The sequence below is a fragment of the Amblyomma mixtum genome, chromosome 1 (assembly GCF_055824585.1).
Source record: "Amblyomma mixtum isolate Tamu chromosome 1, ASM5582458v1, whole genome shotgun sequence".
NCBI lineage: Eukaryota > Metazoa > Arthropoda > Arachnida > Ixodida > Ixodidae > Amblyomma > Amblyomma mixtum.
The window spans coordinates 38,555,248-38,572,941 of NC_143012.1; the positions used below are offsets into that span (position 1 = coordinate 38,555,248).

Here is a 17,694-nt window from a genome sequence, read left to right on the forward strand (position 1 = left end):
TGTTCTAGAATAGCTGGTAATGAATGCCGCCGGAACGAATGTTCATATTCGACCACATAAAATACATAAATAATTTAAGTAAACAAATTATGCTTGAGTTTGTGATCTCATGGCTGCGCCCGTGGACCGAATGAAAAACAACTGGTCTTTTAGTCCTGCCTAGTGTCATTCTGGGCACTCTAGATTTGTATACTCTGGATTTACAAACGCTATCGATGGCGGTCGAGGATTGGCTGCAGGGAGATCATAGGAAATACAACTAACGTTGTCACGGTAGGGGATACATTGTAGTAACTGAAAGTCGTTTTGAGAGTCCTTTACCCTGAAGTGTACTCAACTCAGCTGACGATGATGTCTGTCCGCCTTGTTTTTCAGTAACCGTTAGGTGGCAGAAGTAATCCCTCACACCATCCGTGGCTAACTGGACCACTCTATACTCTTTTTCGTACAAATATCGTATTCGTTTTTTTACTGGAGCGAAAAGCCGCTGGAGTTAAAATAAGCAAATAACTGTCAAAAGAATATTAAACTTAAAAAATTTTTGGGAATAGAGAACCGCGAGATCATAAACAAAAAGATCAATAGGATCGATTGCCCGTCCTATTCGTCCCATTTTTTTTGCGTCCTCGTCTTGACTGGCGCTCGTCTTTTTTTTCTCCAGCAATAATTGACCATTTAGCTTAAAAGTGTACTCAGCAAAAACAAAAAAAAATGGGTTGCTAGGTTATGTTTGACATGGAAAACTCACGTACCCATACAGTCGTTGTATGCAACAGCAGCCTTGTCTGTAATGTTCTGGCACTCGTAAACCACGGTCATGTTTTCCAGTATGCCTGAAGTGGAAAAAGAGTCACGCCTTGTTATCAGACGAATGAACAAGATACAAAGCCTTGCCTAGGCTTCGGAGGCTTCTAATGACACCCCATGCGTAACGGACAATTGGGGCAAGCTATAGTGGGCACGCATGTGATAACAAACAAGCTTCAAGTGGCGATCGCCATTGAGCCTATGTCCAGAAATTTAGGGAAAGAGCATTTTTAAACCGAAAGCGTGACTTGCTTAGAGGCGCCAATTTCGCCTTGTCTGTACGAATGACCGCGAAACGGAGGAGGCCACGTTTCGATGGAGGCGGATAGGACAGGATAGGAAAATATTTGAGGCCCGGCAGAAAGAGGATAGCCAGAGGGCTACCCGCCTAGTCGACGGCCGAAAGGTATTGGATCTCGATGGCGGCTTCGCCCAGTCGGAGGAGTCGTAGTTGAATTTCCGGGTCGCAGCTCAGTAGTAAGGCCTTCCATTGGTCTGTGGACTTTGTGTCCTCTCTCCAGGGGTCATGAGGACACTCTCATAGCTTGTGTTGAAAGCTGGGCCTAAGTTCGCAGTCTGCGCATTTTTCTAAAAACTGCCCAGGGTACATAAGTCTCCAGATGGTCGGGTTTGGAAATGTCTAAGTTTGTAACCGGCGCCAGCTGATGGCTTGGTATCTGGTTAAGGAAGTCCTCAACCATGCGATCCCTGTCTATGAAGAGCACCTCGCTCGGGTCAGAAAGGAAGGAAAAGCCTCGGGCGAACTCGCAGGGCCGTCTCATTACCAGGCAGGGATGTGTGTGCTGGTGCGCAGACTAGCGTAATTTCTTTGTCTATTACATGACGGCTTAGAATTGTATTCGCCAGGGGGGAGACCGGACCCCTGCTGAAATATAGTATGGCAGCTTTGGAGTGGTCACTGATGGTGTACTTCGTTTTTGTGCTTACACAAGCCAGTGCTATGGCAGCTTCCTCCGCAGTCTCGGGGTTACCCGACAGTATAGAGGCACTTATTTTTAGGAGTTCTTTATCATGGAAGACCGCGAGGGCCATCATGTTCTTACCAAACTCAGTGGCATCCACGTAGACCACGTTCTCGTCTTTGTTGGAGTGGAAGCGTTTCTCAAGCGCTTCTGCCCGTTTGGCCCGGCGCACGGAGTGATGATTAGGATTCATATTCTTGGGAGTTGTGGTACAATCATATTTTTCTGAACTTCTTCGAAAAAGTCGACTTTGGCAGTTCTTCTGTTGTCTCAAATGAGATGGAGTTTGTCCAGAATGGCCCCGCCGGTTGTGGTCCCGGCTAAGCGTTCGATATGGGACGTTCTTACTGCTTCCGTAATTTCTTCCAGGGTATTGTTCATGCCTAGCTCTGTACTCTGTTTCATACATAGGAGTCAACGCAGTGAAGGCTGCGGCGCCTGTTCGCGCTCCTCGTCCGCATCGTAATGTAGTGCGTCGGAAGTGAAAAGAGTAATGAACTTAAAACTAAAGTAAATGTTGGCGATAGTGTAGTATAATAATAAAAGTGCTTTATTTTGCAAAAAGTTTGCTTTTTCTTTTATGTTCTTCAGAACAGGGTGCCTTAGTTTTCTGGTTTTTTCCGGCTGCTCCTGTATCAGGTTTTCGCAGCTAGGCTGGCCGGTGTTGTCGTCTGCTTTCGTCTTTCGGTTTCTGAGTCTGTGAAAATGGCACCGCTATCTCCTACTCGCATGTTTTCTTCGCTCACTGAGGCTTCAAAAACATCTCCAGCTCGCCTATTGTCGAAGCTGAAGTCTCCGAAAATTTCGAAAGACTGCAAGCAGGTGACTCTCAACGTTTACTCTAGGTTAAGGTAGCGCTTCCCGGAGAAGACTGTGCGTGAAGTTCTCGAAACTGTGGGCGAGATGACCGGGGTGAGCCCTCGGACAGTTGCGAGGTTCAAGAAAGGAGGTCTCTCTACTGGAATAAGATCACTGCAAAAACGTCCTAGCAGGTGACAATATCTAGCTCTCGCAGTGTTAAATATGACAACTTTGCACTCAACGCCATCCGACTCAAGTTACATCGTATCGCGTGTTGCGCAAATAAACGCACGCGGTAGAATGCTTCTCCCAGCTAAACGGGCGCTTTGTTCGAGCTGAAATTTCGCACCGAAGTAGAATTTTGTCGACAGAATCGTTTCAGCCTACATTTGTTTTGGTTACTTGCCTGAATCGATCAAAAAAAAGTCGCGTATTTGCATCGTCTGCGGTGACGGCGCAGGAAATCATGCCGTTCTGTCAGCGATCGCACCGGTGGCGCCATGTCGTTTGTTGGCCGTGAAGATTCAGTAAAGGAGAAAGGTTCGGGAGGTTTGAAGACGCTCTTTCAACTGTTTCTTTTAATGGTCACAGAAAACTTAACGTGCTGAAAACTTAGTTTGGCCAAGCTAAGTTTTTTTGACCATTAAGAAACCAGTTGAAAGAGCATCTGCAAATCTCCCGAATCTTGCTGAATCTTCACGACCAACAAACGAGATGGCGCCACCGGTGCGATCGTTTTGAGAGCGGCTTAATTTCCTTCGTCGCCGCCGCAGACGATGTAAATATCCGACTTATTCTGTTCGAATTAGGTAAGTACCCCAAGCAAACGTGGTATAAAACAATTCTGCCGATCAAATGCCATTTCTGTGCGAAATGTTAGGTCGAATAATGCACCCGTTTAGCTGGGAGAAGCATTTTACGGCGTGCGTTTATTTCCGCAACACGCGATATGTATGCCTGCCTTTTCCCTTCGAAATAAGTAAACAGCGCTGTGTTTTTCAAAGTAGGTATTAGAGTTTGACAGTTTCGAGTTTCTACTTAAAGAATCTTTGAAGAAAAATAAAAAATAAATAAAAAAAACCAGCCAAGCCGGGAGTCGAACCTTGGCCCCTATAAAATGAACAGGCAGGCGTGCGTTTCGTGCCACTCAGCCACGACGCAATGCGGACGAATACATTCCGCTCGTTTTTTGCAGCGGACTACATTCGTACCTTTGGCCGTTGACTGCTATGTATGAAACGGAGTGAGGCGGTGAGTGGATGTACGGATGGGCAACCGTAGAGCTTTCTTCGTGCGCTGTCTGATAATTCCATGGTGGTGGTAAAACTTTATTTCCCACAGTAGGGGTCCTGAAGGACACTCATCTATATTTCTCTTTTCTGCCGCATTAAGATTGAGGGCAGCATACCAGATATGGCTAACTACGAAGGCTTGTACCAGTACCGGGAGATTATACTCTTTCATGCCGTGTCTCCTGTTGGCAATCCGCTGTATGACGCGCATCGTTTGTTGTACGCAGTTCTGCATCTGAGTTACTGTATCACCGCTATACCGGTTGCTTTGTATATTCATGCCTAGAATTGAGATTTTTTAAACCTTAGGGATCTCCGCCTCTTGCACTTGGAATTTGATGTTAGGGATGGTTCTGTTTCTCACTGGTCAAGAGGTGGATAAAAAAGTTCGGAATTCAGCGGGTGGCATTGCAAACCCCGGTCTCGGACATAGTATTCGACCTCATTTATGGCCCTCTGTAGAGCACTTTCGATGTGCGCGGCGCTTCCAAGGGTCATCCACATGGTGATGTCCACATACATGCAGAAGTTCAGGCCATCTAGCCCCTCCAGCCTAACCGGTAGCCGTATCATGGCCATGTTGAAGAGAAGGGGAGAAAGTACCGAGCCCTGCGGTGCTTCTATGCTGCCCAAGTTCACGTAGTGAGACTGACTTTTACCAAACTGGATGCGCGCTATTCTGCCAGAGAGGAAATTTGCAGTGTAGTTGTATACGCGCTCCCCAAAGGGATCCCGTATGCTTTGCGATGTAAGTGCGCGTTAAAGATCCCCAGGTGATCAAAATTATTCCGGAGAGCACTTCTTTCTCTCTTCTTACACTCCTATTTCTTCCCTTCCCTTATGGCGCGGTTCAGGTGTCCATCGAGATATGCGAGACAGATACTATTCCCTTTCCTGAAAAATCAATTTTACCTATTTTTACCTCAGCTAAGTAACCAAGTGACGTACCACGTGACTAGCAGCACCTGCAGCTGCGCGATCCGCCGTCGCTGCGGCATCTGCACGCTACCCATCAAATGTTTCGCTACGGGCGAATCGAGTCAGCCGGAGCCGACGTCTTCGGGAGTGGGTACTCGAGTCGGGCCGAGTCTGACCATCCGGTCGGCACTGTCAACCGTGCCAGGGATTTAGCTGTCGATAGGGAGCATAAACGCGCTAATCGGCCAGCCGAAACCGATGAAGAGAGGGGGCTTCGAAAGCAAAGTAAAGGCGCGAGCATAACTGGCCCCCTGGGACAGTGGACGCCTCAGTCGCGCTAAGCTACGTGGCGGTAGTGACAGATGTGCTCTGCATGCGTTTGCACTCACAACGTTGTGGCACAAAAGCTGCACTAAAACCATAGGTCGTCGGCAGTCATTGGCGTTAGCATTGACAACGTTCTACACTCCGATGATTTTTGAGGAAGGGAAGGACGCATAACTGGCCCCCTGCGTCAGTGGACGCCTCAGTCGCGCTAAGCTATACGCGGCTGTTGTGACAGATGTGCGCTGCATGCGTTGGCACTGATAACGCTGTGGCAGACACGCGGCACTCAAGCCATAGGTCGTCGGCATTCATTAGCGTTACTGTTTACAACGTTCTAGACTCCGACAATTTCTGAGGAAGGCAAGGCCGCATAGCTGGCTCCCTGCGTCAGTGGACGCCGCAGTCCCGCTAAGCTACGCGGCTGTAGTAACAGATGTGCGCTTCGAAGCCTCCAAGTGAGGGCCAAAAAAAAAACAACGCAAGCAAAGGCTCAAAACACTTTTGTTTTGTTTCTTCCAAAGTGAATCGTCGCTGGTGGACGAATGCTTAGCTTTGTTAGAAAAACAAGGCGCACTCGCGTGCAAAGAAGCAGATAGGACGTGTCTTACTTTTAAGCGTCTCCTGCAGTTGATATTCCTGGATTTCGAAAGTACCCGTCGAAGACTTGCTCTCTGATATATTGTGCCCTTTTATCCAACCGCCGCAAGCGTACGAGTAGAAATCCTCGCACGGGTCAACGCATTCGTCGACGGACTCGTTGATAAGCTTGGCTGCAATCAATCAATCAATCAATCAATCAATCAATCAATCAGTCAATGAATGAATGAATGAATGAATGAATCAATCAATCAATCACTTAATCAATCAATCAATCACTCAATCAATCAACCAAAAAGCGCCTATTTCTTCTATTTCCTCTTCTTAACGAGGTACGCTTCACGTAAAACTTTCCTCATCGGTCTGGTTTCGTCTTAGGCATATATACTGAATAAATGAAGATGTGACAGTTCTTTCTGAAAAACTGGAATGGAAGAATGCCGCGTTTGATTTCAGTCGGTTCTAACGAATCTGTGGTGTTGTAAATGCTAAGACAACTGCCGAGGTTTTATATGCGCGTTATTAGATAGGCCGAAAACACGGGTTCATGTTGGCAAGATATCGTGCAGTTGCTATGCATTTACATTCCCTTCGCATCACTCTGTCCGCTAGTACAGTGAAAATGAATATGCATCGCACGGCTGCTGTTAAAAGCTAAGCTTCTTGAATAGGTTATCCGGTTTCGCATAAGTTGTATGAGCCCTCAAGTAGCACCGGACGTAAGAAACGTACTTGTGTGCGAAAAAAAAAAAACATAGTGCAGTTCACAGAGGCGATGACTTCCGAGTGAAGGAAGAGAGATGAAGAAAGAGAGCACGAAACAGAATTCTTCGCTTTAGTAAACGGGGCACTGAAGGGAAGCACCAACTGCAGCCTGACACGAAAAATACCTACGCGCCGTGTCTTTTAGTTGTTTAGCTCCAAGCTAGGGCGTACACAAACACAACACAGACAGTCGAGTCACTTCCACGAAATTATGCATATTTTGCATACGGTGGCATATTGCGTTGTTGTGTTTTTCAAAGCTGAAAACAAAGCAAAACAAAATGACTTAAGGCGCACGCAATACTTGTTTCGTTCAGTGCCGTCGACGATGATTTCGATGTTTTATAACCTCAGTATTTACACAGCCAACCTTTGGGACTTTACTCGTGGATGTTAGTTGTCAAGTGCGGCCTGGATTGAGGTGTCCGAGCAGAACTCGCCCCCGGAAACCCGTAGGATTGCCTTTCAAAGACTTAAAGGTTGAGAGGCTGGTTGGTTCATGTGGCCAACGGTGAGAAGGGAGGACGCATGAGGTGAATGGACGTAACACGACGTCGTGTTACGTCCATTCACCTCATGCGTCCTGGACGTAACACGACGTCGTGTTGTGTTCCCTCTTCTGATCCCTGGGGTGGTATTCTGCCGGTGTCGCCTTTTGCGACATGTCGCATATGGGCGGGGCCTAAAAAAGTGCTTACAGATGCTCGAAGAAACGGAAAAAGCCGCCGGCACTTTCGTCTGCGGTGCATTCATTCACTCCGAGAAGCGACAATTTACCACTGCTGATTCAATAGCAGCAGTAGTTTCGTATCTTTGATAGCAAGAATATTTGCCATCACATGACGTCTTATGTTCAAAAAAACATTTGCAAATTTAATATAAACTCGCTTTACTTCATTTAAGTCTATAAAACACCGCGAAAAAGCTCCAAATCTATTTTTCTTTCGTTCCGGACGGTTGTGCTAGGTTTCGGCTGCGTTTCGGGCAGTTGCAGACGGTAGCAGTGTAGCTGGAGGTCCCGTTAGGCTTGCGCGCTCCAGAATCGAGAGCGTATCTAAGAAACTAGGCTGAATTGCAGCTTAAACTTTATCGTCGAAGCAAGGTAAGTCATAGCGAAAAGTAACAACACCAGTAGTTGCCGGTAAACATGCCGACCGGAATCGCAAGGACTGCTGAATTCGCTGAAGCGGGCGGCTCTCGCTTGAAAGGACGTCGCCATGTTTTCACGCCAAGGGCTCAAGAGCCGCAACTGCCGATTGCGTTCGTACGCTAACGGTAGCCCGTCGCCCGCGCGAATCGCTTCAGCGCATTCCATTGTTCGACTAAGCTTAGTAAATTGGGGCGACGTCACGATGACGTAGCAGGAAGGCGGGTCCGTGTCGTCACGCCGCCGTCACCGCGGCTCGAGCCAATCAGCGAAGAGCGAATGCGACATGTCGCAAAAGGCGACACCGGGAGAATACCACCCCAGATCTTCTATCGCTGTTTGTCCCCGGCACATTTTCGAGCATACCGCTAAAACAGGATATGAATCAAAATAATGTGGACACTGTTTCTCCGTGTATCTGGGATTTCAGAACACACTTTCTCGCGGAAAGCACTATTGGGCGTCAAGGTGAAGCAGCAGTAAGACGCACCCCTCTCGATAACTGAAACGGCACCGAAAAGGATTATTTGGGGTTCGATTAACTGGAGCCTTCTTAATGCATTCAATGGTGACAGGATCAGGGCGTCAGCCCGAATAATCGAAAATTTAAAGCGAAATCGAATGAACAATTGTTCCAGCATGAGTCTCAGCCTACGGTATCCTTGCTCTGTTAAGACCGGCATCACTTCTAAGTATTTAGAGCGGCTTTGACAGGTGCGAATTAGCGCAGTTCTGAATAATAACGGCAAAAGCTTACCTTATACCTTTTATCTTATATCTTATAAAGCTTATACCAGGCCTCAAAAGGGCGCTGAATACAAACTTTAGTTGTCCTGTTTTGGTTGATTAGCACTTTCTAACAACAAAAGCGCTAGATTTCATTCAAAATGGCGCGTTTGTAAACTTGAAAAGGCCACGAAATAAATACCGCTGTCGCCACCATCGTTAGTTGTCGCAAAGGAGCTGCGGTGCAACAAAACAGTTTTTTTGTTAGGTCGGATCCGTGAGGCTTCGTTACCCGGCTACATTCATTTCGAAACGGGTATCACGGGGCCCTTTTAGATCTCGACGCCGCGAGTCCGTATCGAGTGAGGGAACACAATTTTAAATGCAATTTTCTGAGATTTTGCGGCTGGACGAACATCAGGGTCAGAACAAATATCCACAGAATCGACTTTTACTAAGAAGAGGTCAGTGTTCTTTAAAGTTCAGCGAACATTTAAATGATGTAGTGAGGAGTGAAATAAATTAAAAAAGCCCCGAATATCTTACCTCGCTGCTGGCACACCTCGGTGTCACACACTGTGTAGTTTCCTATAAGAAGGTGTAAGGAAGGAAATTTCCGATCAGATATAATAAATTTGAATGAACTGTCAATCTTTATCGACATTATTGCATATGTGGCAGTTAAATGTTCTTTCTTTAATGTAGGGGAAGCGGATGGGGGAGGTTACAGCTTCATATCACTAAATGAAAATAGAAATACCACCTTGCAACTGTACACGCCTCCTACAGTTATCGAAGGGGCGCATAGTCGATTACTTATATTCCTCTAATGTGTCCGACCTTTCGTGGAAATTTGGTGTGAATGAAGAGGCAGGTACGCTCTTTGAATGAGCTCAACAAAGTTTAAGCCTACGCCAGGAGAGCTGTCACGACATTACTCCCCTGACTTATGCCACTGCATCCCTTATGACGTCAGTCGCCGTTGGAAAGCCACAGGACGAGTTTGAGCTGCGCTGATGAGGAATTGTACTTTTCTAAATGAGGCTATTTCACGGTAGAGCACCGCTAACTGTGTCTCAGGCGTCCTGATGTCACTGCTGCATATTTTCCCGTAGACGAGAGCGGTTTCCAACAGCTCTGGCGTGCCTGTTCGCATAACAACATTCAGTCACAATGTTTTGAAGCGAACACCGCGTTCGATGCGGTGTCTACGGACATCTGAAAAAATGGGAGATGCGATTCCACGCTCTCGGCTCGGCAGCACTATCGTTGCTTGCGAGAGCGTCTGGTTCTATTATTACGCGTGTGTTGCATAAAGGTACAAAACAGTTCACGCTGCACTCCACGAAGAAAAATGACAACAGCCGTGCTGGTCTATAAAAGCTCCCCTCCTCCCCTGTCTTGAACCTATTATGCGCTCGTTCCTAGCCCCACGTGACGACATAAGATCCATTGCTATAACGCAAGACACGTCTATTGGAGTGAAAACAGACGACTGACAAGCAGTAAACCCAAGAGAAAGGCTTTCGTACAAGTTGCACTGCAAAAAATTGCGGCCTCTTACAAAAACACTCACAGCTGGAGTTGCCGACAGAAATAGCTCTACATGTCCAGTTGTCAGAGGACATATGTGGACGCATACACGTTTCGAGGGCTCATGGAATATGTCGCTTTCTGAGCTTTGCTGAAATGCATTAAGTTATACGTGCGATAAAAATCGTTGTTCCTGAGAGAAGCATGTAATTACATGGCTGATCTTGGAACCACAGCATAGTCAAGGAGAAAAATCATCATCAGCATAACTTGGTTCATAAATTTAGTAAAGTGGAAAAAAAACAGTAGCTTGCCTTTTGTTTCTTCGATCTCCGCTGGCGCTGAAGCTACCAAGGTTGCCCACGTTGATAGGAACACCACTGCATCGAGATTTGTGGCCGGCATAGCTTCTAATAAGAATATGGACGAAAAATAAATGAAAGTAAAGTATGAACACGCAGAACTGCAGAAGTGCGGCTACATGCATGTCTTCCTTTTGCGGGTTAAAATTTCATAGCGCTGTTGAGTTTCCGCAAAGATAACCTTTTGTAGGGCAGTTGGACACATGGGTGTCACTTACATGAAATTCCAGAAGATAGAGAACGGGTTGTATTTTTCGCTAATAAGTCTGCTAGGTGTTCCGTGTTTTTAAAACCGCGGGTGCACAGTTCGGCGAGGCGCACCTTGACAGGGAAATTCATTTCAAAAGATCGTTGATCTTTTGAGCATTTTTTTTTTGGCAGTAAACTGCCCCATAACAATTACTGAAGCAATTGTCAATTCTTATTCAGATTGTCTTTCACAACAGCAAGCGCGATTTTCCTTATATATTGGAAGATCTCACTATAACGATCAATATATCCGTAGATCTCCTATCGGCAGGGTTTTATTGTTTTGCTATTCACGTTTTTGCTAATGTCAAAAGCGTCCTACATTGGTTTTCATGGCAGCCTTAATTGCTCGATCCGACCGATGGAAACAGTATAAAATAGAGTTTGGTTCTTATCGGAAGAATGGACCAGTACGTTAAATATTTCTATACAAGTACTACACAGTTTTTGGTAATAAGAAGTTTTCTCCAAGAATGCTGGACATGTTTCTACAAAACCATTGGTTGAAACGGCTTGAAAGTGAAGTCATTCAATTACTAGATTCGATCGGAGTGAAATTTTATGATTTGCATGGATGTGAGACATGCGTAGAGGTTGCGATTTACAAAGGGTTAACGATGGCTTTTCGTTCCCTCGAACGCGTGGGCTATTGTAACGCCGATTTGTACATATATCTATACATTGAAATGTTATTTGTACGCAAGAGCAGCTGTGGATGTAATTCACTCAAAGCCAAGTAGCAGGGAGCGGAAAAGACAGCTAGACTGAGTGCAAGTAGGCTTGGCTACACGGCGGCACTTCATAGTTCTCATCTTCATCTTCCTGGACAACTCAAACATCTACATCCATACATCTGGTCTGGCGATCTTCCCTTTGCACCCGCTCTGCGTTGAAGCCGAAATGATCGACCATTTTTTGTTGTCCTGTCGCTGCTTCCCCATTACGTTACGGCAGCTAGGTCTAAGTTTGTCTGCTGGGGTATTTTTTTCTCTTGGTTCTTCTACTATTAGGCACAGCAACAGGAACGTGCTCTTCGCCATTAAATGTTGCCTTTTAGATAGGAATTGGATGCCATCCTAAAATCCTCCTGAATGCCATCTTCTGGCTACTCATGCTAGAAAGTAATTTGTATCCGAAACATTATACACAATGCACGTGTAGTCCCATTCCCATTTTCAGTCACCTATCTGACAGCTTCCGTTTCGCTCTGAATTCTATTCCCCCAATCAGCATTCCTTTATTCTCATGTTTTGTTTCCTTATTTGAAAAACTTTCTTCAGCATCTGTCAGTCGCCGCGCGTGTGTCGGCCAGTCCCCCGCCGTGGATACGCGCCATTAACTCCTTGATGAGAACAACAACAACAATACGAGACGCGTCCGTCATGGTAAGCTTAATGGCTTAGGGAATGAAGAGGAGCCACCCTGGCGATCTATGGCGAAGGAAAAAGCAGCTAGTTGTAATAGGTAATAGGTGATGCGATAAGGAACACGATATTGTTTGTAGAATTTCGACGGCAATTCCGCTGTTGAAAATGGGATTCAGAGCACGAATAGTCATCCAGTAGAGTAACGTGTAGCGCCTGGGTTTTGTCTTGGCGATGCATTGTCGACCTTGGGATTCTGAACTAAAAGAACGGGTCAGCTGACGACATGCTTTGGTATGTAACAGAGTAGTTACATTCAGCTTTGAATAGCGCCGGACTCGCATTCGCAACGACGTATTCTTCAAAAACATGTTTCTGCTGTGCCAATACAACTCTGAGGCCGACAACGCTGGCATCCGTATATACCTCGGTAGGTGATGTGTGGTCATAGCGCCAGAGTATCGGCGGCGCAGTCAAAAGGCGACGCTGTCAGCGAACGCTTCTTCGCATTCCGGAGACCAAGCAGACAGATAAGTGTTGCTCCCAAGAAGCTTCGTCAGAGGAGTAGTGATCCACGCGAAATTAGGAACGAAGCGCTGAAAATGGGAACACGGAGCTGAGAAGTTTCCAAGTTACTTGACTGAAGTCGGTTTTGGAAACTACACAACAGCATCGAGCTTGACCGTGCCACGGAAATCACTTTACTTAGAGACAGTGTGGGGCCAAGTCTGTCAGCTGCCTGCCTCCGCAGTGGCACTTCTTCGATCCAGCTGCAGGCCGGCGTCGGTCAGTGAAGCCCAAAATTGTTGGTGCGTGAGTTGGGCGGGGAAATGGCCGGAAAAGGACAACGATGCTGTCTAGGTAGCGGAGAGACGTGTTCCACTTGAGCTTGCGTAAGATGCTGCGGATTATCCATTCGAAAGAGGGTGACGCTTTGCACTGGCCAAATGGTATTACAGTAAACCCACAGAGGTCGTCGGCTGTAACTGATGTTGTCTTCTCTCGGTCAGAGGCGTCCATCGGCACCTGCCAGCAGCCAGAACTTAATTCAAAGGACACAAAGTACTCTGTGTGTTGGAGAAAATCAACAGTCTTGTCGGTACGGGGGAGAGGGTGATTGGCCCTATGCGTAACATTGCTGAGGCGGCGCCAATCGACACATAATCTGATAAAAAAGTCTTCTTACCAGTGCCAGCGGAGAACACCAACAGCTCTGAGGGGGACGTACGACTCCCCAGTGCAGAATTTTCTCAACTTGCTCACTAATCACGGAGCCGAGAAGATATGACCGCTGCCGAAAAGGCGCGTGAAAACCGGTCTGAGTGCGACGAGGGACAGTTGACGTGTGGCCTAAAGGCATCTGGACTGTTGCACACGGTGCGTCGGTGGAAGATTGTCGTCGGTGAACGGATTAGGCGCGAAATGTGTATGCTGAGCGTTCACTGTGGAATCGTAGGTAGCTTCGCAAACATCGAGGTTGGAGAGCAAGTCAGCAGGTTGAATGGGGTCAAGCAACCCACCATTCAGAAGTGTAAGTGGACACGGGGACGGAATGTAACTCAGCATCTTCTTAGTGTGATAAAGATGAAGTGTGGCAGGTGCTCTGCACGCACTCGCGGGCACGGGAGGAGAGAAGACGAAGAAGTAGAAGATACAGGTCGGCTCGCCCGTATGCTGCGTGTACTGTTTAATTTCTAATTAACCTCGCTTACGATACAACACTCAGGACCTCTATGGACATCGAGGACAGCCGACGAGAGCGGCAGGTTCTTGTTGCTCACAAAGGAAGAAGACGACGTAAATAAAACGTTGACTGCTGCCGTGGCAGGACACGAGAGAGAAACAAGCTTTCAAGCTTCCGGTGCAACTTCGGGTCCCTCAGCGATGGTGAGCTGTGCATCCAGGAGGGATGGGTTTCATCTGCAAGTTCGTCACATGGCGCAGAAAATTACACCTCAGCGCGGGCGCAGTCTGTCACTCATTAAGTTGCGACAAGAGTTCCAAACCCAGAGGCACGTCATGGGAACAGAACGACAGGGCCGAAAGTTAAATTGCGTTTAAGATGGCGTCAAATGACGACCCGCGCAGCGCGTGCAGTCAGAGGCGCAGTTCCGCCTTCACTGTCAGTGCTAAGCGAGTGACCGGTAAATGACGTTGCCATTTTGCATAAGGACCGGCATACTTTAACGAGTCACGAAAACGGCGGCAGCGGTGTCGACAATCGCGTATATTGGCAGTCCTTCATCGGTGACTTGTATGACGTTGTGGTGGGAAAGATGACGCCTTGATCTTATCGAAGACCGGGACTTCGTGCCTACGGAACTGCGGAACTTGGTTTTACTCGTCAACGGAGATAGGAAACGGCGCATGGATGACGCCGAGGAACAGAGAGGTAGAGGAGAACGACAGGTCACCAACGGGCGCTGGGTAGTTGCCGACTTATTACGAGGCGAGGATGAACAAGGTGAGAGCAAAAGATGACTCACCTTTATGAAGGGCGGTCCACAGTCAGAAATAATGGGGTGAATTAGCGTCGTACAAGTTGCGACCATCTCATTCTGCAAGTTTTCCCTGAGAGGCACAGGCACAAACACACGCACAAGCACACAAACGCACACAGATACACACCCACTCGCGCACATACACTCGCACAAGAACGCAGGCACACACAAGCACTGACTTACACACACACTCACTCACTCGCACACGCAGGCACACATGTTGCATGCTGGGCACTTTCAGTGCTGGTTAAAGCACCCCGGGTTCCCGAAATTGATCCAGCACCCTCTCCACTACAGCGTCCCTAATTTCCCTCAAGCTGCTTCACTACGTTGCACCACACAAAATAATGCAGCCGGGTCGGCCGACTCTTTTAACATGGTAGTGGTTAAAAGGCAACACACTAAGCAATCGCTGATGGCTTTCAAGTATAAAGTTATGAAAGGCATATTGAAAACTAAGCATTCACAGATAACTACAGCGGAAGGAAAACATTCAGATTAGAAAGACGCACCTACGAACGAATGCTGCACTCACGGCTGGTTTACTGGAATAAGGCACACTGAATGCAAAGCCTGCGCCTCGAATGCGTACACAGAACACACTGAGAAAGACACGTGGCAAAGGCAAACTTATAGCAGACCGTAAGAAGTGTCTTGCGGTTGTGAAAAGGTCGAAATGCCAGATATGTACAAAAGAATGGAAGAATCGCTTACGCATTCATTTCTCCCAAACAATCACTGAATTAAACGCGCGAGCGGCGTGGATCAGTATTTGACCTTTTCTCGGCCGCACGACGTTCCTTGCGGTTGATGTCGGCTCTAGGTTTGCCTTAGGTTACTGTATTATGTGCCCGCATGGACGGCACAGTATTTATGTTCAACATGAAAGCAAGAAAGGTAGCTAGAGAGCGCATCATTGGCGCTCTTCTGGGGATAGAAAAAGAATGCAAAAAACGTAAGCCATTCCAAAAAAAGACGTGAACAAAGTGTAACGGACACTAAAGCTGTGCCTTAAGGGCCTGTGATAGCGTTAAATGGTTAATGTCAATATATGCCGAATTAGTCACTCTCGACTCTAATTTCATATGTCCCCGGGAGTCCTCATACCGCTCCTGTCGCAATGGTGCATTAGTTAAGCGATGCGCCACTGCCCTGCGATGGCAGGTGCTGCCATCGGTGGGGCTTGTGCGACCCAGAATACTCTACCCGCGGAACCTCCCGCGACCAGTCATTATAATGTAACTGTCACCTGTCACGGTGGTCAGTTTGCTCACAGTCTGGTGGACAGGCTGAGATGACGCCTCAAGGTCAGGTGACCATGATAATTGCTACGGAGTCTTCAGCTGAAGCTATTATTGTTTTAATCTGTGATAGCATCACTATCTTGTTGTTTAAGTCTACTTGCTGTGTTTGGAGAACAGCAGGACGGACGGTGTGCATTCACTCTAGTTGAATTGCCTTGTGTTTTCATCTAATCTGTGTGATTCAGTTGAATTCACTTGTCTTCAGATTCACTTCAAAATCGCTATACCTGTAATAAAATCAGATACAACTCAAGAATGAAGTGACCAATGCCTCAAGTTTAGGAGGACCTGGTGCCGACCAGTTCTCGCGACGTCGCTGTTTAATCTGCTTGAACCTGCTAGCGTAACATAGCAGAAACTGGCTGTTGCCAGGTGATTAACCACGGATTAGCGGTTTAACCCCAACATCCTGATAATCGATCGGCGCCTTTGGCTGGAGCGCCTCCCACGAGGGGAAACTGGACCTTCGGTCTTGAGTCGTATCCGGCTGTAGAGAAGGTCGGCCGCTTTTACTGTGTTCGACGTTGAATCGACTCTGACGCCGCAGCGTCTTGGCGAAGGCCGTCTGTCCCTCATTTCCTCGTTACCATGCATGGCAGAGAAAAGCGTCAATGGGCGATAGCATCCTGACGTGCAACCCCGCACTGACGAGATGATGAGACACGGACTGAAGGATAGTCATAAAAAGGATCATTTCGTTGGTTTCACGGTGCCTGCATGACTATAACTATAGTTTATCGGCCCTTGGACATCTCGCTAATTGCTCCAAATGCTATGGTGGTGCCCCAGCCCCAGAAAACAAGCGAGGTTTTGCAAAGACAGGCACGCAATTTCAAAGATGCACGAGAACCGTTCTTTATCGGGAAGGAGGCTGTTCACTGCGGAAACACACCACCTCTGGAACAAAGAAAGAGATAGATCATCCCTGACATGGCACGCCGGCGGTATTTCGATTCATCTCTGTCTGGGTTTTACGATGGGATGGAGATCTGATGTTAAAAAAAGAACACCCCTTTGCGAAGTGAACGCCAGTTGTTATAACAGCGCTTGATCTATGCACTTATCATGTGTCCTTTGGATCTTAGAAACTCTAATAACAAAGCATTCATTCCAGGAACATCAAATCACACACATCTCAATTCCAATGACGGTATTATGCCGAAGAAGCTGCCCTTTTAACTGATATACCATAGTTTTAACCACTGCTAGAAGCTCTCCCTTGAATCTTTAGTGCTCAATGGTTTTGGTATCCTGCTGCTGCGAACAGGGCCGAGGGATTGAACCCCAGCCACGGCGGCCGCATTTCGATGTCGACAAAATCTAAATACGCCCGTGTGATGTACGATGTGAGCGTAGCAATTTAACGAACACCATTTGGGCGAAATGCGTCCGAGCCCTCCATTACGACTGACCTCATAACCCACGGTTTAACTCCGGGATGTTAAATCCCGCAAACGAAACCACTTGTAGCTGAAATACGTGGTAGATACGGGTGTTACAGCTAACAATTCCAAAAATTTTAAATTATAAGCCTTTTCGGGTAAAAATATGGCTTTAGCGGCATAGTATTACTAGTGTTGGTGGACACCAGAAAGCTGGTGAATAGTTTTAAGTAGTAAGCTGGCAAACTAATGTTTAACAAATAATATCGTAACTACTGAAATTAAGTGCATAATTTCGCAGCCGCGGTGGCTCAGCGGTTATGGTGCTCAGCGGTTATGGTGCTCGGCTGCTGACCCGAAAGACGCAGGTTCGATCCCGGCCGCGGCGGCTGGAATTTCTTTGGAGGAGAAATTCTAGAGGTCCGTGTACTGTGCGATGTCAGTGCACGTTAAAGAACCCCAGGTGGTCGAAATTTCCGGAGCCCTCCACTACGGCGTCTCTCATAGCCTTAGTCGCTTTGGGACGTTTAAACCCCATAAACTAAACTAAACTAAGTGCATAATTTCAATTAGAGATCTGTAGCCCGTTGTTAGTAATAGCCACATCATTTTTTAGAATTTCGAAAACGTGATTAC

At 47.0% G+C, this 17,694-nt stretch overlaps 1 protein-coding gene across 2 annotated transcripts in view; it reads right to left on the reverse strand.

Moving 5' to 3' along the window:
* LOC149366072 (membrane metallo-endopeptidase-like 1) overlaps window positions 1-15,196 on the reverse strand; it is a 63,675-nt gene extending 48,479 nt beyond the window's left edge. The window contains exons 1-5 of one of the 2 annotated variants that reach the window (XM_089548252.1): window positions 14,885-15,196; window positions 10,211-10,306; window positions 8,910-8,951; window positions 5,737-5,898; window positions 753-833 (exon numbers count right to left, since the gene is read on the reverse strand). In XM_089548252.1, the coding sequence (XP_089404378.1) occupies window positions 753-833; window positions 5,737-5,898; window positions 8,910-8,951; window positions 10,211-10,301 (376 nt within the window). In that variant the 5' untranslated portion in view covers window positions 10,302-10,306; window positions 14,885-15,196. Of the gene's footprint in view, window positions 1-752; window positions 834-5,736; window positions 5,899-8,909; window positions 8,976-10,210; window positions 10,307-14,884 lie in introns of those variants that run through there. The other variant, XM_089548225.1, reaches the window with a different exon arrangement.
* Window positions 15,197-17,694: the final 2,498 nt, after the last annotated feature.